This window comes from Aphelocoma coerulescens, chromosome 1A (assembly GCF_041296385.1).
Source record: "Aphelocoma coerulescens isolate FSJ_1873_10779 chromosome 1A, UR_Acoe_1.0, whole genome shotgun sequence".
NCBI classification, from domain to species: domain Eukaryota; kingdom Metazoa; phylum Chordata; class Aves; order Passeriformes; family Corvidae; genus Aphelocoma; species Aphelocoma coerulescens.
Window position 1 is genome coordinate 51,658,047 of NC_091014.1, and position 26,525 is coordinate 51,684,571.

At 38.2% G+C, this 26,525-nt stretch overlaps 1 protein-coding gene across 8 annotated transcripts in view; it reads left to right on the forward strand.

The window, feature by feature from the left end:
* The window catches only part of ATF7IP (activating transcription factor 7 interacting protein), an 87,447-nt gene that overhangs the window by 11,394 nt on the left and 49,528 nt on the right, over window positions 1-26,525 (forward strand). For 2 of the 8 annotated variants that reach the window (XM_069001979.1, XM_069001989.1), the window contains exon 1: window positions 18,090-18,262. The exons of 4 other annotated variants lie outside the window; for them this stretch is intronic. In XM_069001979.1, coding sequence (XP_068858080.1) covers window positions 18,168-18,262 — 95 coding nt within the window. In that variant the 5' untranslated portion in view covers window positions 18,090-18,167. Of the gene's footprint in view, window positions 1-4,926; window positions 5,266-18,089; window positions 18,263-20,937; window positions 21,198-26,525 lie in introns of those variants that run through there. 2 more of the 8 variants (XM_069002003.1, XM_069002012.1) reach the window with 2 other exon arrangements.

Here is a 26,525-nt window from a genome sequence, read left to right on the forward strand (position 1 = left end):
TTTGCTTTTTAACAGGCCATTTTGAACACTCATTTCAGAAGCGCTGTACAAAATGACTGGCCCAGCAGGGAGCGGTAGTGTTTTGTTGTATGAACTGCATGGGTAGTGTGGTTTGGGGTTTTTTTTGTTTTCTTTTTTCTTTCCTGAAGTACCTGTTGGAATGCTAGAAGTATGGTAGGTTTTGAAACCTGTTTTGCAAATGGGATACATTCCCATTTTCAGAAATCCAAGTATATTATAATGCTTTTTCTATGGTAGCACTAGTAGCTGAAAGCATAGCCCCTTCTCTCTTCACTCCCATGGTGCTAATAGTTTGGGTGTTAATAATCAAAAAAGAAAATGAAAACCACCAATTTATGTGCACAGGAACAAGGTATTTGAGTGGATGCTGAAACACTTCCTTCTCCCCATCACTTTTACTAAATACATAAATTAGATGTTCATGAGTTGAATTAGATGTGTGTAATGAAGTAATAACTTAAGCTGAATTGATTGCTATACAGTTTTAATGCAGGATGTGTTGTCAGACTGTGCTCAGTGTTCCCGTGTCTGTTCTAGAAAAATTAGAGTTGTACTGCTGATAGGTAAACTTGAAGGATAGACTCTGAAGAGTTAAATAATCTAATAGGGTAGTAGTCTCAAATCTACATGATTTTCCAAGAGAAATACAAATTTCCAAAGAAAACCAATAGTTTATTCTGAAAACATGTATAGATCCCCTTTCCCCACCCTTGCAAATGTTGTACTTTGAAAGGAGAATTTTCATATGATTTTATTTTCATTCGTGCACCGACTATATGAATAGTTTTTCATGACTAAATCATAGTTGCTTGGAAGCATTCTAACATGGCTTGATTCTTTTTTATGTTCCTTCTAAAATTCAAAATTGTCTAATAATTTGCACAGCTACATCTTATAGTTTGGTAGAAATTTTGGGTGCAAACAATTTCAGGCAGGATTTGAAATGGACTGGAATGGACTGCGGAATGAATGCAGTAGTACTGTTTAATGTATGGAAATCACTTTAAAATAGCTGACTTGTTTGATTCTTCAGGTGGAAATAAACAGTTACCAAATTCTTAGAACTGTTCGGAATCTTAAATACTTAATCATGTTATGACTGTTATTATACAGTTGAATTGGACATTTATTTTTTAGAGACAAAATACAGCAGATTTTTTTCAAGCATGTATTGTCTTTGAAGGAATTATAAGTAAACCAAATTTTTTAATTTCTTCCATCATCTTGATTTTCAGATTGAGATCAGTCAGCTGTTTAATAAATAACAAAATTCTTCATGTAAATTTCAGTGAGCAAAATGTGGGGGTTTTGAAGTTGATAAGGATACTCATATTGAGGATTTTCCATTTCTAGAAAAAAGTGCAACATATTAGACTGTTACAGCCTGGAACTTACCCGGTTTAGACACTTTTCCACCTCTCCTTTACCATAGAAAAGCGGATACAAATACTGTCAGTCCTTCCTCCCCCCCTTTCCTGCCTTTCCTGTTCTTTCTGCTGATACAGGTTTCTGTTGTAAAATATCTTCAAATAAACCACAGCAGCTAAGGTCATGGATTGAGAGACAGATCTCCATTTCAGAAATGTACATAATTTTCTGTGTCTTTCAAACACTAATGTGAGAAAATTTTGGGAACTGCTTAAGTTTTAGCTGATTCTTAAGTGAATAGTAATTTGATCTGGTTTGTGTTTTGGAGAAGAAAAGGCGGGGAAAGGGGTGTTTTGGACTTGTGTGTGTTGCTTACAGAAGGCTCAGGGCCTTTCATTTTCATTTGCTCTGTCGTGGCTGTTTTTTCTTGTTTGGGGTTTGTTGTTCTCTTTTGTTGGTTTGTTTTGGTTTTTTTGGATCAAGGTACTAGTGACAGATTTCATCATAGTTGGGGTTTTGGGTTGGTTTTTTTTTCCTTTTGTTTTAGACAAACTCTGTCAATTAAATGCTTTAATATTTAAAATTGTGTGAATTGGGGAATCATTTTGTGTGACTTTTTCCTCTACCTATTTTGAGAGAACTGAACCGACATTTTAAGATATTGTCTTTGATTAATACCTATTGAATCCATACAGTTAATAGTACTAATTTTGAAGACAGCAGGTCTTACTACTTTTGACTGCAACATCTGTGCTAAATTTAGGGTCACTTCTCGTGAGAGATTAGGAAGTCGTTCACATGTTGGAGGTAGAGAACTGGTTCTGAGAAGGCAAAGTCACGATAGCTTTTAGGTGTTTCCACAGACGTGGGTAAAACATGGGAAAGGCAGGCAGACATTCTGGCTTTTTCTGTAGTGGCAGCCACTGGAGAATTATGATTAACTACGGTTTGTTCTCTCAGGTTAGAATCTCCTATTAAAAACAAAACAAACCACTCTCCCCCAGCCCGCCCCGTCCAAGGAAGAAGGAAAAAAAAAAAAAAAAAAGCCGAAACTGGAAACAAAAAAATCCCGCCCAAATCCCCTACTTGGGAGGCTGCTGAAGGGTCCCTGTGCTTTACTTGGGGTTGGCCGCCAGCCCTGTGTGTGGCAGACAGAGGCTGCCGCTGGCCTGGGGCTCAGCCCGGCCCAAGGCCGCCCCCTCTGCCCTGTGTAACCGAGTTGGTGCGTTTCTAACTCCTAAGCCAATTGCTCCTCCTCTCTGTGAAAACGTTTTGTGTCTGACACTGAGCTTTGTCATAGCCAGGGGTGTGGCAGGGAGGAAGGCGCAGGCAGGAAAGCTCAGCGAGGGGGTGCGGGTGACTGCCAGAACGTTCTGGAAGCGGGGTGGTGCTTCCCGCAGACTGCAGATGCAGAGCTCGCCCGCGGGGCTGCCGGCAAGTTCTGGCATGGAGCTCCCATAGCGGACTGGAGCCCGGAACAGAAAATGCTGCAAGGCTCTTCGCAGTATGTGTTTTACTGTGTTGAGAACCATGCTATTATTCAGGTGTTCATGCATAAAGCTATAGAGCTCGGGCAAGGGTAGGGATATGGCTCTATTTGGGAAATCCAAGGGGTTTTCAATTTTTTTTTTTTTTTAAGTTGCAGTGGTGCCCTTTCCTTTTAAAAAGCTCAGAAGCTGTTAATCCGATGATTCATTCTGCAAATGACAACAGCATCACTGGAAGATGTATTCTGTATGTGCTCCGATGTGCTAGCATACATAAATCAATCTGAAAGTAAGGCAAATCAAAAAATATAGCTAATGTAAAAAGGTTGTTAATGATTGTCATTTTAATGTGACAGTCATTCTGGAAAAATAATTAGCTTTCCCTTACAAATCACTCTAGGATTTTGGATGCAAAAGGTGAGCATAAATTATAACAAGAAATGAGGAGTAATTTGCATTGCTAAATATTTTCAGACACAAAAATAGTATCTTTTTGATATTACAGGTGAGCATATTGTGTTATGCTCAAATGACCTAGAACCAGCCATACATAAGTAAATAATGCTTGCAGCAGAAAATGGGACATATAATTTGACTGTATAAGCCTTGCCACTGTTGGCATTGTAAAGAGGAACGATGCAGGGAACTGGAAGAGGCCGGGGTGTAAAGCAGGCTCTTCTGGTCCTGAGATGCTCTGCCTTTGCCATGTTCAAATCAACAAGCATCCCTGGCTTCATCACCTTGCTTTTTCAATAAATGGTGCCAGGCTGTAACTACAGATGCCTATTGCTAGATGTATAGTGAGCCAAACTTGATTTTATTTAAGGTTTCACGAATTTGTGTTTATACCTAGTATAATAAATAGTGTACCTATTTGCATTGTTTTTTTCATGCTCTAAGAGTTGTTACAAGGCAGTACGTGAGGGGGGAAAAGGTATTGGTGAATTACTCATCCTTTACACACACAGGCACTTAAAGCCTGGTTTCTTTTTTCTTTCCCCAAAAAAACTACAGTGACTTTTAGAATAAGTATTTGTAAAATGTAACTTAAGCATTTATTTAATTGGAGTTTGACTGGAAGGAAAAAGGTAGGGATTTTTAAATTAGCTGGTAGAAGTCAAAGTGAGGCTGAAATCCAAGCTTCTGCCGCTGCCTGTCACTGTACCTTAGAGGTACTTGAAAAGATAGTTCTGGTTGAGAGATCCTCTTTTTTTTTTCTTGTACATCTAACTAATTACGAAAAATTAGATGTGAAATACAGACAATAAATTAAGTGGTCAGATGTTACTTGTCAGTATTAGGTTAAAAATGAATTTGTTTTATTTGGAATTAGTATTTATTTGTTGTTAGAAATTTGCAAAATACTGGAAATACTAGGTTAAGAATACCTGGCTGCTGAGCATTGTGCAGTTTTTCTGGTGTTACTTCTATTACTAGAGAATGACCATGAACAGTGTGTGTAGCATTCTACTTGAAACAGGCTGCAAGGTGAAATTTATTTTGCAGACGCTATTGTCAGTTTTCATTTATATGGACAATGAGAGCAGCACTTGACTTTTGACACGGAGCTGGATTATTAGTAAACAAATACCTAGAAAAGTATATTCTAGAACCCATGGGGAGGGGGAAGGCTTTGCTCAGCAATATCCTGCTGCAATTTAGTCTTGAAATGAGGCCCCTTTATGTAAATTTTTACTGGCGCCAGCTAGCTGTAACTGCACTCTGGCTCCGTGTCGGCAGCAGCTAACATGTGTCATGGACTTCTCCTTCACACGGGTTGCAGGAGCACTCTGGTTTCTGGACAGGAAAAGCAACATTGATGAATGTGAAAAGATGTACAAAGGAATCTAGGTGTAATTAGATTGCTAGTAAGTGAAAACACTGAGGAAATTTCAGCTTGATTTTTTTTTTTCAGTGTGCTGTCTTGCTCTGTGCTGTAATAAATCTATGCTTGTTGGTACTACTGTGTGGTATGTGGGAGGTACTTCACTGCACATAGTTGCTGCAGCACTAATAGTTGGCAGCACAGAAGGCAGTACAAAGAGTACAACTGGAGGCACTTGCAGTTGCAACAGTTTCCTTAGAGGCTGTGGCATGCTCAGTGAGCTGCAGGGGCACTCTGACACATACAGCTATTTATGTGGAGAAGTAGGAATTCCAGCAGGCTTTAACGAACAGATGTAGGCTACTAGCTGCGAGGTATAACAGCATAGCTCAGGCTGGCTAAAAACCAGTACTCATGCTGTTATGTAAACAAAACAAGATCTTAGTATCAAGATGGCCGACCTGGAAGTCTACTTGTAGCTCATAATACTTATGCAAATGAGCTGCATGTCAGTGGCTTGCTCAGAGGAGGAAGCTCATTTTGCACGTGCCATCTTCTTGTCAGGTAAGAAAATCAACTAATTTTCTGCATTCATGTTTTAGAGGACTTTGAAGTTAATTTTTCACTCAGGTGCCCACCCCCCCACCCCCCCCACTTTGGCACAATGCCAGGAATTAAATTTGAATGTAAGTGGCTTTTTCTGGGAAGCCCAGAAGTCATTTGTTCTGGCTATAATTATTTTGGGTTTACTGTTTTTAGGGAGAATGTTACCTAGAAATTATTGTAAAATGTTTAATTTAGTAAAACTAAGTAGTTAAAAAACATTGGAAATTTGAGTATGGTGTTTTTGTTGGTGATGTTACTGCTTTTGTTTGATTCAAAGCTCTAGTGTTTTCCTGTTGTGTTATTTTTGTCTCTGTAGTGACACCAGTTGATGAACATGGAGGCTTAGCAATAGTGAGAGTTTACCCTGGAAAGGGTGTGGAGTTGACAAAGCCGAATCTACCAATTGTGTTTCAGCTTCATGGTGTTACGAAGGATCTTCATGATCCTGGTTGTAGTTTGAATTCTCTTCTTGTTGAGATTACAAAGCTGTTAAAATAATTGGATACTGAATTGTTGTCTGAGTATATTTTAGTATAAATACCTTCTTAAAAGCCTATATGCACATTTTAAATAGTTGTTTTTGTAAGTAGGGAAATAGATCAGAATATGGTATTTTTATGATTCTCCTCCTCAGGAAACAATAACCTTGACTTAGAGCTGCAAATTTAAACAATTTAAGTATTGCTAATTACATAATACGGTCTACTGTGGTTATGCATGTAATGCATGAAATGGTTGCATGGGGCAGATGTGCTAGTTCTGCACCAGTATATTTGTGTTGTTTCTATTTTATAAGTCAAAGTAGTGACAGAGTGGAAGACTGGAAAAGAGAGACGGTAAAAGAAAATTACTGGATAAGGAAGGCCACTGACCCAAAGAAAAGAGATAACTGGAGATGCATGAGCAAGCCAACAAAACATGGCCACTTAAAGGCAAACATCAGCTCGAGATAGGGTGTGGAACTGGAAGTAGACAGGCCTGCTTTGGTTGAAGGAAAAAAAAGATTAATTGAAGAGAATGAAACTAAAGAGGGAAAAGAACAAAGTAGGCAGATGGATTATTAGAGCTTAAAATGGGAGTGATAGATACTGCAAATATTGGAGGCATTCTGAAATGGCCTGGGAATTAAGGCTTATAGAGTAAATATGCTAAGAAAGGGAACTGTAACTGGTTGACATTACAGAGGGGGGAATTTAACAGTAACAGAGAAAGGTAAACTTCTGCATTCATATGGCAGAGAAAAATGCTGCATACCTACAATATGGGCCAAATGAGTTGCAGTTTGTAGTGAGCTCATACACTTTGAAACCTTCAATAACTTTGCAGTGCTAACGTAAGATTTGATATGGACAGAATTTTGCTTGTCATTTAGAAGTCTGGTTATATGCATGTCCAGACTACAGAAAGCACAAAAATGGGCATGTGTGTGAGCGAGTTCAAACACAGGTATATGGTAGATTTCCCCAAATAAATTACACTAGAAATCACCGTTAACAATTATAAAGTTTTTTGTAAATGTCAAATTCCATTAGAACCCGTCTTGCTTTCATTGCTATATGAAGGAAGCAGTTTAGGGCCCCTCCCTCCTTTCTATGTAGTGTGAGTGTGAGGATGGTAGAGGAGAAGTGGCATTGAGTGGGGCATGAGGAATGTAGAAAACTGATTAAAATAAAATGTTCCTGAGAGGAAAACCTTGACTGGTAAAGCAAAGGGTAACGAATGTGAGATTTGTTAAAAATTGAGAATTCTAGCTGTAATATAGGTGATAATGATAACAGAATCATAGTGAAAGAAAAAAAGGCAGGTTACAGTAAATATTTTGGGGTTATTTTGATAAAAGTGAGATTATAGTGCAAGGTCGTGTAAGTAACTCAAGGTTTTTTCAACTTCAAGAAACCTTGAAGTTACAATGAAGATACTAAAGACTCCATGATAGGTATTTCTTAGCAAAGGCTATAAGCAGGTCTTTGTAATCTGCATCCAGGAGTTTTAAAAGAATTGGCTGAGAATACTTTTCTGAGATATCCCCCCCCCAGTAACTCAATATAAAATAGAAATTGTGGAAGACCCTGAAGACTTTTTAGAAAGGTCTGGAGAAAAATAGTGGAGGGTAACAGTGTGCAAGTGAACGTGAAAGAATATTATTTCAATTAACATGGAGGTGGTTTAATTGCTGAAATACTATTTTAAAAAGGATATCATTTTAGAACAAAGTTCCTTGGTGTAAATACCCAATATCTGTAATGTGGTTACTTCTTGATACAGTCTTTTCCTTAAAAAACAACTTCCCCATCCCAAGCCCTGTATCAACAAAACACTAAATTGATTTTTAAAGCTTTTGAAGGGGAGAGGGTAGCAATCATGCTCCAAGTTTGTGATTGGTATTGTAAAATAGTTACTTTCTGTTAAGTTACAGAAAGATTAGCTCTGACAGAGTCATCAGGATCATTTGCTTAGTGACACCCCAACACCGTCTTAGATTTATTACAATAGATGTATTAGCCTTGCACACCAAAATCTGATTTGTACATCTGTAGACCATTCAGCACAAAACATACCTGCTTGACAGGACACTGCCCTGGAAGTAGGTGGGGATCACACAAACAAAATAGTTAGCTAAAGCCCAAAATAGACAGGTAATGCGGAGAGACTGAAATTCTGTTGCATACAGAGAAAGAGTAAGGAAGTCATACCCTTTATAAAGAGATGTTCATGAGTGATACTAAATGTTGATGATGTGAGTTATGTATCTGTAGAGGTTGCAGTCCTGTTGTCTGTATTGGTTTTTTACAATGTTGAAAAATTAGGAGTCCTAGCAAAAAGCACAAGAATCACTCTGGCTCAACAATAAAATTGTAGAGTAATTTTAAAGTTAAGCTGATAATTTAGGTTGGAAGGGACCTCTGCATGTCTTCTGGTCTGACACCTTGTTCAGAGGAGGTTAACTTCAAAATTAGACCAGGTTGCTGTAGGGTTTGTCAAGGGTGAATCATAGAATTTTTGATTTGAAGGGACCCACAAAGATCATCAAGTCCAACTCCTCACCATGCACAGGACCCAGGAATTACACCACATGCCTGACTCGGTTATCCAAATGCATTCTGAATTCTCGGTGCCATGACTGGTTCCCTGAGGAGCCTTCCACAACCACTGTGGACAGGCTGTTTCAGTGTTTGCCCACCCTTGTAGTGAAGAGCCGTTCTCTGTATCTGCTGTGGAATTTCTCTTGCTGCAAGCTGAATCTGTTTCCTCTTGTCAGTGTGCTATGCATCTCTGAAAACAGTCTGTCTTCTTCTCTATGAATGCCAGTTAGGTTATTGGGGTTTTGGGGGTATTTAAAATAATTTTGCTGTTAGTGAGTAAATGAAGAGGAGAAATTTTTTTGTCTCCTTCCAGAAAGACATCTCACTTTCATTAGAAGACAGGCTTAAAAGAATGGCCAACGTATGAAATTTAATGAGACATGGATTTGGAACAACTGATGTATGGCTTGCCTACTATGGCAGCTCTGCAGCTGGTTACATGGGATAATGCGCTCATGAAATCTTCCATGTAATCCAAATTTCTGATAATTGTATACAGTTACCTAGCAGGGTCTGGTACAACCTTTATTGCTAGTTTGACTTGGTGGTGATAACTCACAAAAGTTGTCTAGCTCTCTTCCCCAAGAATAATTTCTGGACTGTCTCATCTTGTGGCTTGTAGACAGATGAATCTAAGTTAACCAACAAGCCAAGTGCCTTTTTGGTTTCAGCAAATGGATGGCTAAGGACGTTTAGTGGTCTGATGAGCCTAGGAACTATTCTTTTTGTTGTCATGTTTTAGGGTGTCTTCCTTAATTCTAGCAGTTTGTTATTTTTCACCAGAGGTGCTGCAATGATTTTGGATACTTGTTTTCCTCCATCTCCTCCCTTCTGAAAGGACAGTGGGCAAAGCTTAATCTCCATGCAGCAAAACTTTTAACTGTTGAATGAAAACCTTTATGGTTGAGAAAAGTAAAATACACGGTAATACTCAATTATCCTAATGCCAGGCAGTCAGTGACCTTATCTTGTTCTTATTTACAGTTGTGTCTCTTTTGTTGTGGTTTTTTCTTTTCTTAATTAGTGGTCAGACCTACCCTAAAATTGCACCTTATGTGATGTGTTCCTTTTGTACTTAAATCTGCTTTGTGGGTTTGCTGTGGTGGTGTTTTTTCTTCTTTTGTTGTTGTTGTGGGTTTTGGGGGTGGAGGGGTATAATCAAGGAGAGCAACATTTAAAACTGTGAGCAGTACAACTTTTATGCTGCATTGTTTTAGAACTTCAGTGACATTTAGATAATTCACAGATGTAGCTATCAGCTGCAGTGTAGGCCTGTGCTCCATCAGTTCTGGGATGGGAGGGGAAGAGGTCCCTGGTGTTCTCCATCAGCAACCCCACAGAGAGAAGGTTGAAGCATACTTTAGCTATTCTGAGAAGATCTAAACAAGAGTTTTTCTTTGGAAAGATCAGCTGATCTGTGATGTGGAATTTTGTGCTCTCCTAATGGCAGCTATTACGTTTGACAGCAGTTCTTTTTAATGTTCTTTCAAGGATCAGTAGGTTCTTGTGCAGAGAGTTCTCACTGGAACTGTACATGATTTTAAAGAAGCTAGTACCAGCTTCCAGAGAAAATGGATTAGAAGGATTCTCAGGAAGTGAGCCAGTTCTATAGCTTCTGTTGCCCTTTCCTCAGTGTTCTATTATGTAGAAAAATTCTTCCTCAGGCCCCATGGTGACAAATGATTATGACCTGGTCATATTCACCTTGGGGGTATGTGAATAAAATAGTTTTATGATCACAAATGCAAACTTGGGAGAGGTGGTCATGCATGTAAATTCATCAGCAGAGTCTGTAGTTAGTCTGAAAAATTATCAGGAAACAGTTCAGCTATGTTATGCGCCAGCACATGAAAAAAGCATGTATAGTGATGTCCTCACTCATTCAAAGAGAAGTCTAGCCTTTGATTTTTTGGATGAGGTGAAATTGCAGCCTGTCCTCTCCAGGAAGCAAGCAAGTATTATGGCTTGCCAGCTCACCAGGCAAAAGACAGACTGTGGAAGTGTGTTCCATTTGATGATAAAGGTTTCTGGGTGGAACCTTTCTGCAGGTTGACTTATTACAGCAAACCTTAAATGGTCAAAATTTAAGATGCTTTCCTTTGAGGCTTTTATACATTTTATCAATGGAGGCATTTTTAAGTATAATTCTTACAGTGTGCTTCTGGCATCTAACTCTGGGTGGCATTTGGGAAACTTCCTAGGCAAGAGAAACAGAGTTTCTTGTAAATGGTCACCCTGAGTGACTGTGCAGATGTGTTTTTCTCCATATGATTTTTAATGACATTTGGGAAGGCAAGCAGTCTAAAATAGCTGTATAAATTCTTAATGTATTTCTGTGTTTGTGAAATGGTATTACTGGATTGTTGCTTCATCAGCTGCTTTCTGCCTCACAAAACAGTAAAATTAAGGATGTTTTTTGTAGAAATGCTTTGAGTTCTTCACAGAAGAAGTCTTTTACAGACCAGGTACTATCAACTCTTGAATGTGCTAGCAGTATCGCTACAGACTGGCCACTGTTTTTTAGAACCAGGCTCAAAAACTTTTTTATGGACTGTTCTGGCAAAATCATTGTCAAATAATGTATCAGTAGAGGTAAATTTGCAGCTCCTTTTTTTGGTTTTGTATAATACTGTGAATGCTAGTTTGATGTTCTGTGCAGACTCTCAATGCTTCACAAATTTGTAATACTGTCTTCTTTATTTTTGAAAACTTGCATTAGCAAGCAAAACAATGGCCTCATTACTAGAAGAAATGTGTTTTGCTTTTGTTCACTTCCATCCTTTCCCCTTAGGAATGCGACACTGGCATTGGAGGTGTCTCTAGACCTGTTTTTTCTGGCATCCTAAACAGATCATATATATCTAGGTGTATTTCACTGGTTCACTAGGCTAGTGTGTATGATCTCAATAGTCAGCATGAACAAAACGTTGCTGGCTGACTTCCATCCACACATTCGCTGCCAGCAACCGTGCAGAGGTGATGGTGTTGAGTAACTGCAAACTGGGGCTCATGGTGGCTTTGAAAAAAATTCATCAGGAAAAAAACCTAAAACCTGTCACCCTACATGTGAAGTTTAAAGGCAGGAAAGTTTTCCAGAATTACCTGTGCATCCTACATAATGGCAAGCCTCATTGGGGACGTTAGTAAATAGACGCAAGAAACACTTTTGGAAGTGTAAGTTGATCTCATTGGAGGCCTGTAGCATCTTAAAGACAGAGGTCTTTATTGATTATATGGAACATCTCTTCAATCTTCCTTTTTATTTTGCTTTTGTATCATCTAAGAAACCTAGTGTGAGAACTTGCTGACTGATGTGGTCAAGAGGACATTTTGCATATAACTTTCCTGCTTTTCTTCTTCAAGGATCTTATACTAAAAAACTGAGGAAACACAAAGATGGATTCTTCAATGGTTATGGAAAAGAAATGTCTTCAGAGTACAGATTTTCATTTCAGTTTCTTATGTTTAGAAGTTCATATTCCTCTGTAATATTAACAAGAAGCTGTAATGCACAGAAAATACTTCATATTCCTAGTACTGGGGTTTTGCTACAGATATGGCTGTTGGCATTTGGTCATCCCACAATACAAAAGGTAAATGATAGTGCTTGGCAGCTAAAGTGATACAGCACTTGCTAATTGACTCCCTTTTATTAAGATTCATATTGCAAGATGAGAAGGTCCAATAGCTGAATTGCTTTTAGATAATTGGTTTTTTACTCTACATCTTTGAGATACCTGTGCAACACTAGGTTTGTCATCTCCTATTTCCAGTGGTTAATTAAGCACTTGCTTTTTCCCTTGGTCATTTTAAGGTAATGACTTGAAGAGCTGTTGCCTGAAGTGCATGCATGATTCCACTTATTTAGTATTTCATAAAAACATAGCTATTTACAGTTCTCATCACAAGAGCCTACACCTAATTATTAGCATTTCATCCTCTCCTCTTTCTTCCTCAATCCTTACTTAATCCAAAGGGAGATGTCATGGTATATATTAATGTAACAGAACCCTTTAAGAAGACATTGAGGAGTACTTCTTAATGCTTAAGTGCTACTTAATAAGGACAGGAGAGCGTTTATGAGACTGGGACTCTGTGTATGGATATTGATTAAACTGTTTAAGATGCTACTGAATAGCAGTGGTGATGCTTATTCTGCTAGAGTTCTGAAAAGCTTGTTGCCCCTTTTGAATATTATTACTGTATGCAAAATGTGCAGAGTAGCTGTCTAGGGCATAGGATGCCGTCTTGTTACATAGGAAACCCCTCTGGATTAGATGACAGTCAGTGTGGGCAGTCTCTCAAGGAGCAGTAACCTCATAGCAATATTATCCACAGAAATATGTTGACTGCATGGATTTTTGCAATCTTTTTTCTTTTCCTTCCACTATGAAATCTGCTGCTTGATGCCAGTGTATTGGTAGAGTCACTGAAGGTCATTTATATTGGTCCTTTTTTTTGTAAGATGGAAGAAGAACATGTATGGGCTCATGTGTCACATTCTTTGATTGAGGGGGTTCAATCTCATTATCAGAGTAGTATTTTACTCCATTGTAGAATAAATCTAGATAATATGCTAATTGCTCTTGGTGTGGATTTTTTTATGTTCCTGTTAGTATGAAATTCTCTACTTCCTGTCCTTGCTTAACCTAAGTGGAGAAACCAGAAATCAGAAAAGGCAAGATAATTGCTGAAACTCAGTGGGGTTTCTATAGCACTATGGTGTTTCTTGTCACATGCAAATATTCTAAGATATTTTATCTACACATAGATACTTTAAAAAGTATAAGAAAAAGGAAGCTTCCCCACCCCCCCTTTTCCCTCTGAGAAATCCATTTGATTGCATTTCATAAAACAGTTGTGAAAGGAATGGAATGAGATGAGGTTTTTTAAAGAATAAGTATGGTTCCAATGAATATGCCAAAATGGTAAATATCAAAATTGAGATGTTGCTTAGCAACTGTGGTGGTCTCTGGTAGCCACAGATGAATACACGGAATGTTTACAGCAGCACTGCTGCTATAAAGTGAGTCTGTCTGAAGCAGCATTTCTAAAAAATTACTTTTATTCATGAAATATTATACCTATTTATTCCACATTTTGGTGAACCTTTAAACTACCTTCATCAGGGATGGGAAACAAAAACCTGGCAATAAAACTTACTTTGCAAATTGATGTTTTTCTAGTGAGAAACAAGACTTTCTACCAAATACTTACTTTGTTCTTATATTTTATATTATAATAGCAATAAACTCCTGTTTTCCTGTTCCTTGACTTGTCTTCACAGTTTGATGTGGGATTATACTGGATTAGTTGTGCATGGGCTGCAGTTGCAGAACGGGGAGAAAAAAGTATTTCATTATATCTGAATAATATAAATTGGTTTCAGTATTTTTCCTTCTTGCACCATATTTTGACATCTAACTTCTTAGTTGTTGTGAACTGTTTTGAAGATTCTTCAAAATGAAATTTTGCAGGTGGAAGATGGGTTGTGACTGTTAAAACTTACATATGAAAACACAGTTTAAATGTGTGGGAATTTTAAGAGTGCTCATTTTAATCAAGTTTTGTAGGTATGAGGAACTTATACAAAAATGTGTTATATTGTGTTGCATTTCAAGTTTATCCTAATTTTTTTCACTTGAATTCTTCGAATTAAAAAACCCACCCAAAAAAGTGTTCCGTTTTTGATAGGCACTTAAGACTTTGTCCATTGCTTGGTGTCCCCTAGTTTGGACTTCTGAAAATAACCTTCCCCTTCTAGAATGGGATTCTTGGGCCTTGCAGTGTACCTTGCCCTTAAAACAAAGACATTTATGGCAGTTTTTATTTGACATCCTCTTTGTCTATGCTGTTATTATGGATATTCCTAAATAAAAGTTGAATATAACTTTGTAAGAGCCTGTGACACTTCATACTCTCTGCAATGTCTTTATTTCTCTATATTTTTAGCAGCAGTATTTACCGAATAGTTTATATTGCCATGTCAGAAGAGCAAACAATCAGAAAAATGAATTAAAGATAGAAAATGAAGCATTAATTCTATTGGTTGACCAAAGAAGGGGAAGTGAGGTGCTCGGAATTCGTATCTCAGGTGTGATAGAAGTCTGTGTCTTATATGAATGAGAAATTAAGTTTCAGAAACAGTCTAACTTTAGTCATATGAAATTTTTTTTGCCTATCTGACCAGAGATAGCAAACAAGATGAATTTGTTTTTCTGGGAGAAAATTGTCTCAAAGATAAGTTCACTTACGCTTATTTCAGCCTGATGGTCAACTGTTTCCATATGTTTTTTAGCTTCCATATACAAAAATTACCCTTAAAACCCTATGCAAATAAACCTAGATCCTCGAGTTCACAACTTAACATTTTAGACTTTTCTTATTGTAAGACAGATGATCATGTCTTCCCCAACCATATGTATCTTTATAAATACAAAATACATAAAGTATATAAAATGTGTCTGTGTATATAGTGTATTCAAGAGGAGAGGTTTTTTTGTTTTTTAATGACTTAGCTTATTAGTAGAAGATTGCTTATCTTGAAAGGTACCTTCTTAGCTGTGCAATTACTGCTCTTGCTGAAGATGTAACAGTTTTTCAGAAGACTGGGGGAGTAGTCATCTGACCACCTTTAAAAGTCCCATTTTAGAGGGGTTTTAATATCTGACAGCTAATACCAGTCTTCTGGTAATTAAATCAGTTGTACAGCTAAGTTCATAGAATATCTTCAGTTGGAAAGGACCTTGAAATATCACGTGATATGGCCTTTCTTGGGAAAGAGAGCCTAGATGAGATTATCTGGCATCGTGTCTACTTGCATCTTGAAAACCTCTAGTGATGGGGATTTTGACATATCCTTTGGGGAGGTTGTTTCAGTGAATCATTGTCTTGCTGTAAAAAAAAAAAAGTGTCTGTCGTATATTGACACAGAAGTTCTTCATTTTCCTGATTCTTTACCTACCAACTGATTTCAGCCAAACTTTAGCTGCACCCTGGTAAAAAAGGGATTTTCCCATCAACTGAGTAATTACTTTCAGGACATGACTCTCATCCTCCTTTGCTTTTATTCAAATATCTTTGTTTTTCAGAGTATGTGAGTTGACAAGAATTATTAGCATTAGGTGTAAGTCAGCACCTCAGAAATTAACATACTGTGCTTTGTTGCTTCAGGTGCTGCTGATGCAGATCAATACAACTATGCCACTTAAAACTAGTGTGGCATCATTTCAAAATTTATTTCTACTGGTACTGAATTTAGAAGTGTGGCAAGAAGATAGTGACGAGAAAAGAGTATTTCTTATATGGTAACAATTAAATCTAGGATATTGCATTGGTCTCCCAACAAGTCAGGTAAATGGCATACAGTGAGATTGTAAGTCTGCTGGCTGTGCAGCAAGTATGATGAGTAGGTGGGTGTGTCAAAGGTTCTAGAAAGGAAGACTACAGTAAGAACTGGTGCCCTTTCAGGCTACTTTTTGTCATCAAAGCCCCTTTCAAAGCTAGTTCTATTTTTGTTATCATTTATTTCTATGATTGGAACTATATAAAGAAATCATTGTAGGTTTTTTTTACTTTCTGCTTCCTGTTCCTTGGACAGCTTAGCAAAGAATTAAATCTGGCAATCTGTGTCTGCAGAGCTTGTTCTAGACATGCTGAAGTTGAAGAATCATCCATGCAATGGTTGCTTACATATTCAATTGTGAAACGTTTGAAGGACAATTTGGGTGACACTTTCGGTAATTTTTGTTACACCCCTTTACAGGTGTGAGATGTGACAAATCTTTGCCTAAGAGGAAATACAGAAAAATCATTGTCCACCCACTGACGCAAGAGAATTTAATCTGCCATTATATACTTTTACTAGAGTAAGTAAGTCTTACTCTGGTTTCATGTTTTGTACAGTAAGAAATTGACTACCATACAACTTTATTAGAAAGTGACTGTTTATAATTGTAAAAACATGAATTACCTGCATTATCTAGGATCCTTAGCATATTAATACAGTGTGCTACCAGTACTGAAAATGTGCCTTTTTTTTTTTTTTCTCCTCTGTATCTAGTAATGAATAGAATATTAAGTTGGCATTTTCTAGTTCTCATCATTCCACAACATCAGTTTCCTTTGGAAAACATTTAGCCTCTGATAAATGAAAAAATGTATTGTGGTAGGGGACACAATTTCTAGTAAAATGCATTAGGGGTAGCTAATTAACATCTATGCAGTAAGTTACTTTTCCTTAAAAGAATACTTGTGACAAATAGTCCTAACACTAGGTACAGGTAATAAAGTTTAGGTAAACTCTAGCTTTCACAAAAACTTTGTGTGTTTTGGTTTGTTTGGTGGTGGTGATGGTGGAGTTTTCCCCCTAATTTTATTTTTAGCTTTTTTATATGCAAATTTTTGTCTTACTTCACTTACTTCCTATTGGGATTTCTGGTTAATTTTTGTGATTCTGTTGAGTCATTCAAAAGATATCAACTGTCTTCAGTGGTCAGTGTGACTAACCACCTGCTTTGGTCACTTTTCTTCTTCTCTCCTTTAATTGTGATAGTAGTACAGAAAATACCTTTTTTCATTCCAGCAGTGCTTATGTATGTTTTACGTATCAGATGGCACGTTTCAGGCTGCCTAAGAGCTGGGTTAGATAGCTGTACATGTCCTGCATGCACAGGGTGCTTCATTCATCTTATGATGTTGGCTTTCACCTGCCTTTAACCACTTCCATGAAACAGAAACCTGAGGACAGATGTGTTGAATAGAAAGATGTGGAAATGTCTTTACTTGCTTCTGCTGCAGTCAGAAGCTGGCAGTTCAGTACTGCTGAAAATGAAACTTCTGTAGATGATTCCTGTTTTGTAGGATAAAGTTGTAAAATGATGGACACCCAGATTATTGCTGGAGTTACTATCATAGAACATGTATGTACATAATATCTTTAAAATTTTGCACTTTACTAACTTTATTTTGTGTTTAAATTTCATTGTTAAGATGCTTTCTCTAGTTACAGATTTTCTTTTCTTGGTTTATCCTGCTTGTCCTTCCAAATCCCACACAGTCTTTAGTTTCGAGTGGAGGAATTGTACAGGTGTGTTTCTGGTGAGCTGTGATTAACAAGGGATAACTCAGGAGTCAAGAAGAACTTCGTGTAAGAGTCCACATCTAGTAAGGATTAGGTGACATTTGTTGCTGGTGTTGTGGATTATTCCATTGCCATCTCACCAAACTGACATGGGGTGTTAAGAGTAAGAAAGATGGTTTCTGTTCCAGGTTGCTTAGAAATGGGAGTGGAAAAGAAGATAGTGTGCATATTAGAATAGTTTGTTTTGATTTGGAAAGAGAACTACATCAGAATTTATTTTTGTCATTTAAAAAGCCCTACCGAAACTCTGAGGGAGTTCAGCGCGCCGTGCCCGCGCGCAAGGCCACAGTAGGACGGCAGCGCGTGCCTTGGCCCCTCGCGTTGGCCGAGCCGCGCTCCCTCCCCGCCGCGGTGCCGCTCCCAGCAGCAGCGCTGGCTATTTTTAGCCTGTTGCCAGGCGGATTTGGTTTGTGTAAAGCAGCTCTGCGGCAACCAATCCCGAGCGGGAATGCAAATCTCTGGCAGTCCCTGCCGTCGGGTAGGGAGCTGATGAGAGAACAAGATGGCTGCCGAAGTGCTGCATTGGCCTGCCTCAGACACTCACTGAAAGAAAACTCATCCTTTCATGTGGGAAATGGGAAATAGCCTCCCTGCCTCGCACATCTCCCCACCAGGCTTCAGCTGGATGAGTGTTTATGGAAGAACTGGTTTCCTCGCTCCCTGGCGACATGCCCCTTCCATCCGTGTGCTGCACCTGTGCAGGGCAGGTCTGGTGTGGGCGAGGCAGCAGGTGCGTTGCCCCTGCCGAGAAATGGTGTCTTCCTCAGGGGAAATATTAATAACCATTCCAACAGCCACCTTACCGACTGCTGGTTTAGTTCCATTGTAAACTTGCTTTTTTGTTACTGAGAAAACGCAACCTTTGCAAAAAGAAAAAAAGCCTCATAGAAAGCAGTTACATGTGTGGCAAACAGTAATATTTCAATGCAGCATCGCCTTTTTTGCTGCAAATTTTCTTTTTGCCTCTGCCTCTTCTGGCGTTTGAGAAGCGACTCTTGGGAGCTTTGTCAGCATCAGGCAGCTCACCTCTGAATTCTGATGTCACTGAGCTGCCAGATGGAAAGCCGAGGTTACATCGCGACAGCTAGTTGCATATGTGATATGGGAACTAGTCTAGACAATACACCATTCAGGGTAAATATGTTTCTTCATTACAATGGTGTTATTCTGTATTTTATCTAACAGAAGACAGAGGATGCAAATGTGCATAAGTTAGTGATACCTTCTCAAAGTTGTAGCCTTTTGAATTACTGGAAATGAGACATTTAAGTTTATAAATATTATTTCCGTGTAAAAGGAAAAAATAACTATATTTCATAATGTCCAGAAAAGCCTCAGCATGATCAGAATATCTTGACTTTTTTCTAAGATTTTTCTTTTTCCATGGGTTCTCATATTTTTTGATGTGCATGTGCATGAACAATTAATTCAGGTTGTTCAGGTTTTAAGTTTGGAATGTCAGAAGTTGGGTAAGTTTTTAGTTGTATATGTTTGACCACATCGATGGAATTGTTAGGTCCTACTCATATTCAAGGATAATGATAAGGCAATTCAAGCTATTTATCCTATGCCAGAGATGGAACTGTAATATACATTGAGACCGTGTTTAATAATAATTATCAAATGTATCTTAAAATGCACAATTTCAACTTCATATTTAGTAAATCCTTTTTTTAAATGAAAAAAAAACCCATAGTGTTTTAGTTTATGCTAAAAAATCTTTCTGTAAGAAAGCTGAATTTTTCTGTTACTGCTGTTTAAAACAGCAGGACTTGTTTAGTGTTTGGAGGTCTCACAGCTGAATTGAAAGCTAGTGTTTTGAGTTGTTGATAAAAACTGAAATCTCTTAACACTTGTGGGAAGTAAGAAAACATTATCGCAGCCTTGTTGCTCTGGCTGAGTTCCAGTCTTACAGTTTGACTAGTTTAATAATGTAAGTAGCTGTTAAAATTCAGTATAGAGAAAAAGATAAAACTCTCCTTGGAGAATCAGCTTAAGCTACATGTGCTAAATAGTGGCTGTTTCTAAGGGACTTGAGTTGCTTGTAAAAAGTCTTTTAGGAAAGACTTGTTTTACATTCTTCCATGTTCCAAAAAATGCAGTTATCTAGGCATAAAGTGATGAACATGTAAGGACAATTCTGTAAAGCCACCAGCAGATGAAATATCTTAGCTATGTAAATAGACTTGTCAGTCAGTTTTGTCCCATGAGGAATCCATTTTTCCCAAAAGGCATTGTAGCCTCATGGGAAAAAACCTTGAAAATTCGGTATGAAAAACAGGTTCATGAGCCAATGTCAGAGGAGGTATTACCCTCCTGAGGTAGAGAAGATACAAGATAACTACTTAATTTACTGTGACACAAAAGTGAGGAGAGCATAGTTCAAGTTTGTACATGGCACTATCCATCATGTATACAATAAACAAGACCAATCGCTTTGAAACTGTACAGTGAGTTTACTCTGGTTTAAGAAGACTTTAACCGTATGGCTGGGTGTTTTTCTTAGGCATAGATACATACATGGGCTTAATGTTTTGCTCAATTTCAGAAGGCAGTTTGCAAAGGTGGGGGAGACTGGCCTCTGCGTTCAAGGCAGAAGTCATACTGCAGTCATGACAAAACACCAGTTTTCTGTTGGAATAGCAAAAAAGCAGAGGTATTGCATAGAATCTGAAAAAAGGAGAGTTTTCCAGCTGCCATACCCAGGTAGGATCTCAGCGGTTTTTCTGATTCAACATTTTAACATCGCAGGAATTTAGTGATCGCCTAAAAATGCTCCTGCGCATTAAACACCTGTTCATTCTCGCGGCTGTGCACCCGCACTCGTGGGCCAGCGCTGTTGTGCAGCTCCAGGTCTCAGACGGAAAGCCCTTGGCTTTCTGTTGCGCCGTTTGGAAAATCCCGTTCGTTTAATGCGCGCCCCCGCGCTCGTGCCCGCGCCCGACGTCCGCCGCGTGGGGCTTGTTGCTGGGTAGGATTTAAGGAACTCCCGTCTGATTGGCTGCCGCGCGCCTGCCCGTCCGTCCCGCCGCGACGTGGGCTGCGGCCGGCAGGGCCCCGCGGGCGCCCCCTGGGGAGCGCTCGCAACACTGCCGGGCTCTGCCGCAGGGGAACGTGCCTCGCTCCCCAAACCGCGAACCGCAGTTCGGCATGCGGCGGGGACAAATAAGCTGGAGGGGTTTTTAGTTACAGCTCACCTTGCTCTGCTGTGTGTTCACTAGGTGAAATAGGGCAGGATGGTGACGTAATTTTTTCTTAGAAAATGGCTTGTTTTTCTACTTACTCTCAGCTAACAGTAGCATAACTAACTTACAAGGGAGAAAAACTCAAATCGTCAGTGGTGGGCTAGAAGAACTATTATTTGCACATATGATAATGATGTGACCTCTGTTTTGTTTATTACGTTTAAAAACAAAGGCACAGTTGTATGTGGAGCTCACTAGGCTGGTGGTGTGTATTCCATTCAGCCAGATCAGTAGATTTGTCTTAGTGGTAGAAAACCAAATTATTGGCGTATTATTTTAGCACGTCTTCTATAAGAACAGGTCAAAACCAGTATTTTGTTTTTTCTTTGAAAATAGTTTTAAAATTTCTGACAACTTATATCAAAATTGCTATGGAGGATTTCAACTGAAAACTGCTTTTTATGAATCACTACTTAAAAGGTAGGTTTTATTCACCACTTTCATTCTCTGGAACTCTCCATCTAGAACACATTACTCATGACAATTTGCTGCTTCACTTTCTTTGATTTGCCTTTGCTTCATTTTAAGTAGGCTTGCACATTTGACTACTGATGTTCATGATCAGTGAACTTCACTTCCTCCATCTAGCTCTTGTGCTTTGGCAGATGTTTTATGGTTGCAGCACTTTTGGCTAGTGCTGCGTGCCTGCCAGGAGCCCTTTGCTGGTGCTGTTCTAGACCCATGATGTTATGCAAACCCCATTGTGCACTATTGTTTAGATTGCAGCTTTTCTCTCCCCCCCCCCTCCTTTTCCCATGACCTTCCCTTTGTCTGCTGCCTGTCACTAGGCAGGATTCAGGCAGCTCCTTGCTGATTGGCTTATAATTTTGAGCAGCTCATGGGCTGCTTACCTGAGCACATGATCATAGGCTGATCCATACCAGCTAATACAGTCCTTTCTTGCTTTAGAGCTGTGGTCTCTTTAGAGAGTAAGAATAATAAAAAAGTAGAGGGAAAACTTTTTAATTGGCTCAGAAAAGAGACCTTCCCATATTCCTAGCTGCACTGACACATTTTGTGTCATTTAGCACACACTTCGTCAAGAGAAAAATTTAGGATTTTGGAGAGAGGTGTCTAAAGATGTATTTATGTCTTACATGACTAAATATGTATTATTTTCAAGCTTAAAATGAAAAAGGAAGTTTCTGTATTTAAAGAAATGAGCACAATGTGTATGTTGGTCTGTCAAAATTATTGACTTAAATAAAATCAAAACAAATCAGCCCAAAGCCAACATGTAGGAGTTATTTTGTGCTGATGCACACAAAAGCCTTTCTTTGAAATAAAAGGTGCTCTTCCGTTGGCTTGGTGCCTGGGCCATTGGTTTTCTCCTTGTGACTTAGTCACATGATGAGTAAAAAAAGAAAACACCCAAGCATCAGGTGAGGGAAGTGTTTAACAAATGAAACTTCAACTTCATGTTAACTGTTAAGTATAAAGAGGGACTACCAAAACACATTCATTTAGAATAGTAGTAGCTTATAATGTTTTATTTGTGCAAGACTGAATTCATATAACTTGCTCTGTTGCTCTCTGAAGGGCTGCACCTTTGCCCCTTTGAAAGACTGGAAACCAGTATTTTATCAGATGGTGACTGATTGGCTTACAGTGGTGTGACCAAGCCTGTCTGGCCTGGTTACCAATTGATTTGTTTCTCTTTCAGTCAGCTCTCTCATGAGATCTGTTCTTTGGCTGCACTGTGCTCCCTTGTGGGTATGGCTGGAAATGCTCTTAAGACCGGTCTGTCCTGGTACAAGATATTTTGTTGTTAAAAGATGAACCAAAAACACTGGTTCGTCTCATCTATGCTTACAATTTTGTCACAGTAGTTTTTATTGACTATTTTTTGGTAGCTTGGATCAAATACTCTTTGGTTGCAGATAACTGTGGGATTGAGTGGGAAAATATGCATGAGTTACTCACATAACCATTTAACAACAGAATTTTGAGAAGCCTGTATTTCCTACAGGCTCTCTCTAGAACTGTGTTAGTGCTTTGTTTTTAACTAGATTTCAGATAACATTCTAAGATAAAAAGTAAACATAATTTTAAAATATACTAGCAACTTGAGTTTGTTCATCTCATTTTGGTTTTTTTTGAAAAAAAACTATGGATGCATCAATATAAAGGGATTCTGATGTTTGAATTTTTTAAGGGTACTTTTCCTGGCAAATGTAAAAAGAAGTGTCTTTTATTTTTTTGTCTTACTCTATTGTTAAAAATATTACTGACAAACTGCTTAGATGACTAAGAAAATTAGAACAGAAAATATTAATTTATTTTAAGTTATATGGTTATTCAAGTGATGCACTTACAAATTTGATTTTAAGACATCTGTGAATGTTACATTAATCTGTTGGTGTATTTTCCGGTCATAGGAAAAGTAAGATTGAGAATTTTGTAATACATTTTGTAAATTCTGGGTAATGCTTATAAAAGAAAACACTCCAGTCTGGGAGATCAAACTACTTGCCTATAGTAATTTTGATGCAGAGGCCCTATTCTCTGTGCTATCTCAGGACTCTCACTAGCGGGTCACCTCTTAGGAGTACTTGGAATTTTTTGAGGTTAGCCAAGCCTGATTTTTTTTTTTTTTCCAAATTGACTTTACAAGATAAAAATCTGTAACAGCATGTGTGTTGGTTATAGGGGTTTATATGCATGGAATGTGAGTATGTCAGCATTCTATTACATGACAGTCTGATACGAGCTTTTATAATGATGTGAAAAGGTGTTCCTTCCGTTCTAAGTTCTTGGGAAGAAGGAAGGGATGTGCTTTCAAAAACTGCACTTGCACTTCTGAAACAGTAGAGATTTTTACATGCTTCTTGTACCTTCAGGTCTAAAATTCTTGCATTAAATGGTATTCTCTTCTGAAGGAATATGAAGAAAATGTATTTAGCATGTAGACAGCTCTGGTAAGGTGTTAACAGCTCACCTGGAGTTCATAATTCATCTGACTGAAAATGGTAATGTGATGAGAACCCTTTTTCAAATCAAGTAAAGTGATGTTTCAGATCAGTGTTTCTGTAGGTGCTCTATTTTGCTCCCACTAGTGGCAATGCAGTAGTAGATAATCCAGTTTAGAAAATCTGAATAGTTCAGAATGGCAAAAAAATTGTCATAATGGTATTATTGAGAGTCCATAAATAGACCTGATACAACTGTCTGTCAAGATTTGTTCATCTGCTCCTGAGATGTGAGTCAAAGTGCTAAGTACTATCAGTAACTCAAACCTGAGGATTCTAGATTATGTGCGGAAAAGAACTGGGAAAAAGTGTAAGGGAAGGTCTGTGTTAAGTTAAAAGAAAATGCAAAAAATTGCTTTGTGCTTTGTCCCTCTTCTTGTCAGGTCATGTTAACTAAGTGTAAAAGAAGCCTTATAATTGTAGTGTGTGGTACATCATGATTGTGGGGTTCACAGTTTAATTCATATTGTACTTTAGAACAGATGTTCTTACCTTACAATGTAGAATGTTGTAGTTAGGATAAATGTTAAATAATTTACTTCACAAAAAAATTGTTCCAAATAAACTAGGAAAGATCCAGCAGGCCAAAATGATAGGAGCTAGAGCATGTGACCTGTGATGAGATGCTCAGGGAACCTGACAGCTTCAGTCTGCTGAAGAGAAGACTACAGGGCAATCTTAGGACTGCCTAAATTAAACTTGTAGGTGAGATTGGCTACCAAATGGAGTGGATCCAAATTGTTATTTAGAGGCTGTGGCACCTGTGTTCTGAATTTTGCGGCTTGGTTCATAGAATTGTAAAATTGTTGAATATCCTGAGTTGTAAGGGACCCACAAGGATTGAGTCCAACTCCTCGCCTGGCACAGGACAACTCCAAGAATAATTCCACCTGCCCAAGAGGGTTGTCCAAATGCTCTTTAACTTGTGGTTACACGAAACTGTCATTGACCTGAGCTAGTGTTGGCAGTAATCTTGCTTTCTTTTACCAAAAAATTGTAAAATAGTTTATATGCCACCTGAAAAGACAAAGTGCAGTTTATTAATTAACTTCTTATGTCTGTAAATGAAAATGGATTGGGGGTTGATGCAAAATGAATCATACTAAGTATTTAAAGTGCATCTTTTGTCTACTAGTTCTGCTGTGTCAGTGTTACAAACATTTGCTCATCTGATGCTTGTGGGGAAAAAAGTCATATAGAGGTAACTGCCTGATTATTTTCTCTTTTAATTCCCGTTAATACAATTTTTGCATGTTTTTGAGAAATTTAATAAAAGCTTATGCTTGATAGGAGTAACTTATGATGGTTTGTAGCTTCAGAAGACCTAAATTGGTTAGCATCAGCTGATTCAAGATCTTAGTTGTTGAGTTACATTTAGGATATAAGAACTTCCTTAGCTGCTTTCTGTTTCTGAACATTATTATATATAATCCTTTAAACCTAGGCCATTAAGCAAGACCACTTGCAAGCCCACTGGGGAAGAATATATTTTAAAAATCCCTATGGATTTGTTTTGTTTAATGGAAACAGATGAAATCAGGTTTTTTTGTATTTCGGCAAAATCATTATAGCTTTCTAGGTAATGCTGGATTTAACTCCATGAATTTATTTGATGAAATAAATTTTTTAACATCTTTCTTACATTTTTTATAAAAATTTTTATTTTTCTTAATATTTGTGTGGGTGGATGGAATGAATATAACTGTGTTGAAGGCAAACTCGCCAGTTTTCCTTGAAAGAAGTTTTTCTACAAGGTGCTGCAATACCTGTAGTTTTTACAGCTACAAATAGTAAAATGTTATTGCAAACTGAATGAAAATGGTCTTAAAATCCAAGTTCATTTAACTATTGTATACATATGGAGAATGAAAGTTTATTTTATTTATGCAGAAAAAAGTATCCTAATGATACATTGAGAAATTCTTTGCATATAATGAAGTTTCCTTAAAAGTGACTTGATATAAAAATCTTGTTATTTACCCCCGTTCTTAATTCTGTTTGAAACTCATGAAATTAAATATTTATAGAAAGATGGAAATATTCTTGATCCATCAATTTACATTTATTTTTACCTGTGAGAGATGAGGTGATATTTTGCTGAAGCCAAAAGGTTATTAAGTTAAGGAATGAAAGTTGTTGGTTATATGTGTTGTTGTTTGTGGTTTGGATTTGTTCTGGTTATTTGTTGGGTGTTGCTGTGAGCTGGGAGAGGGGTGGGGTTGAAGACCTGACTGAAAAGGAGGTAGGATGAGAGGGGAGGAGACAGAAAAGTAGGCAGTCGGGAGAGAATGTAAATTCCTGAGTACCCAGCCAATGGGAAGGGGGACAGGGACCACATGGGTGGGGAAAGGGTATCAAATGTAGCCATTTTGTTGGAGAGTGTGTGCATCTGGCTCTGGGAGGAGAGAGACAAATACTTGGCTCAGCTGAATCATTACTAATAAGCAGTTTTCTTTTGCTTCGATGACTTTGTGCCCATTTAATTGTATCTAAAAGTTAGTTAATTTTTTAACAATCTGGGGACTCATCCGGGATCCTTGGCCTCTGATCCTGCGAAGTAGGACAACAGGAGGAGGGGAAGGTGCACCCTGCTGATTTCAGCATCCCCAACCCATTGTTGTGCCCTGGGAGGGCTGCAGGTGAGACCCAGACAGGGGACTCTCAAAGCAAAAAAGGGGAGAGGAAAGGTAGAGAGAAAGAAAAATCAGAGAAAGAGCAGAGTTCACGTGCAGCAGCTGGTAACACCTGTGCACAGGCCCAGGTAGGAAACTGGCTGTTG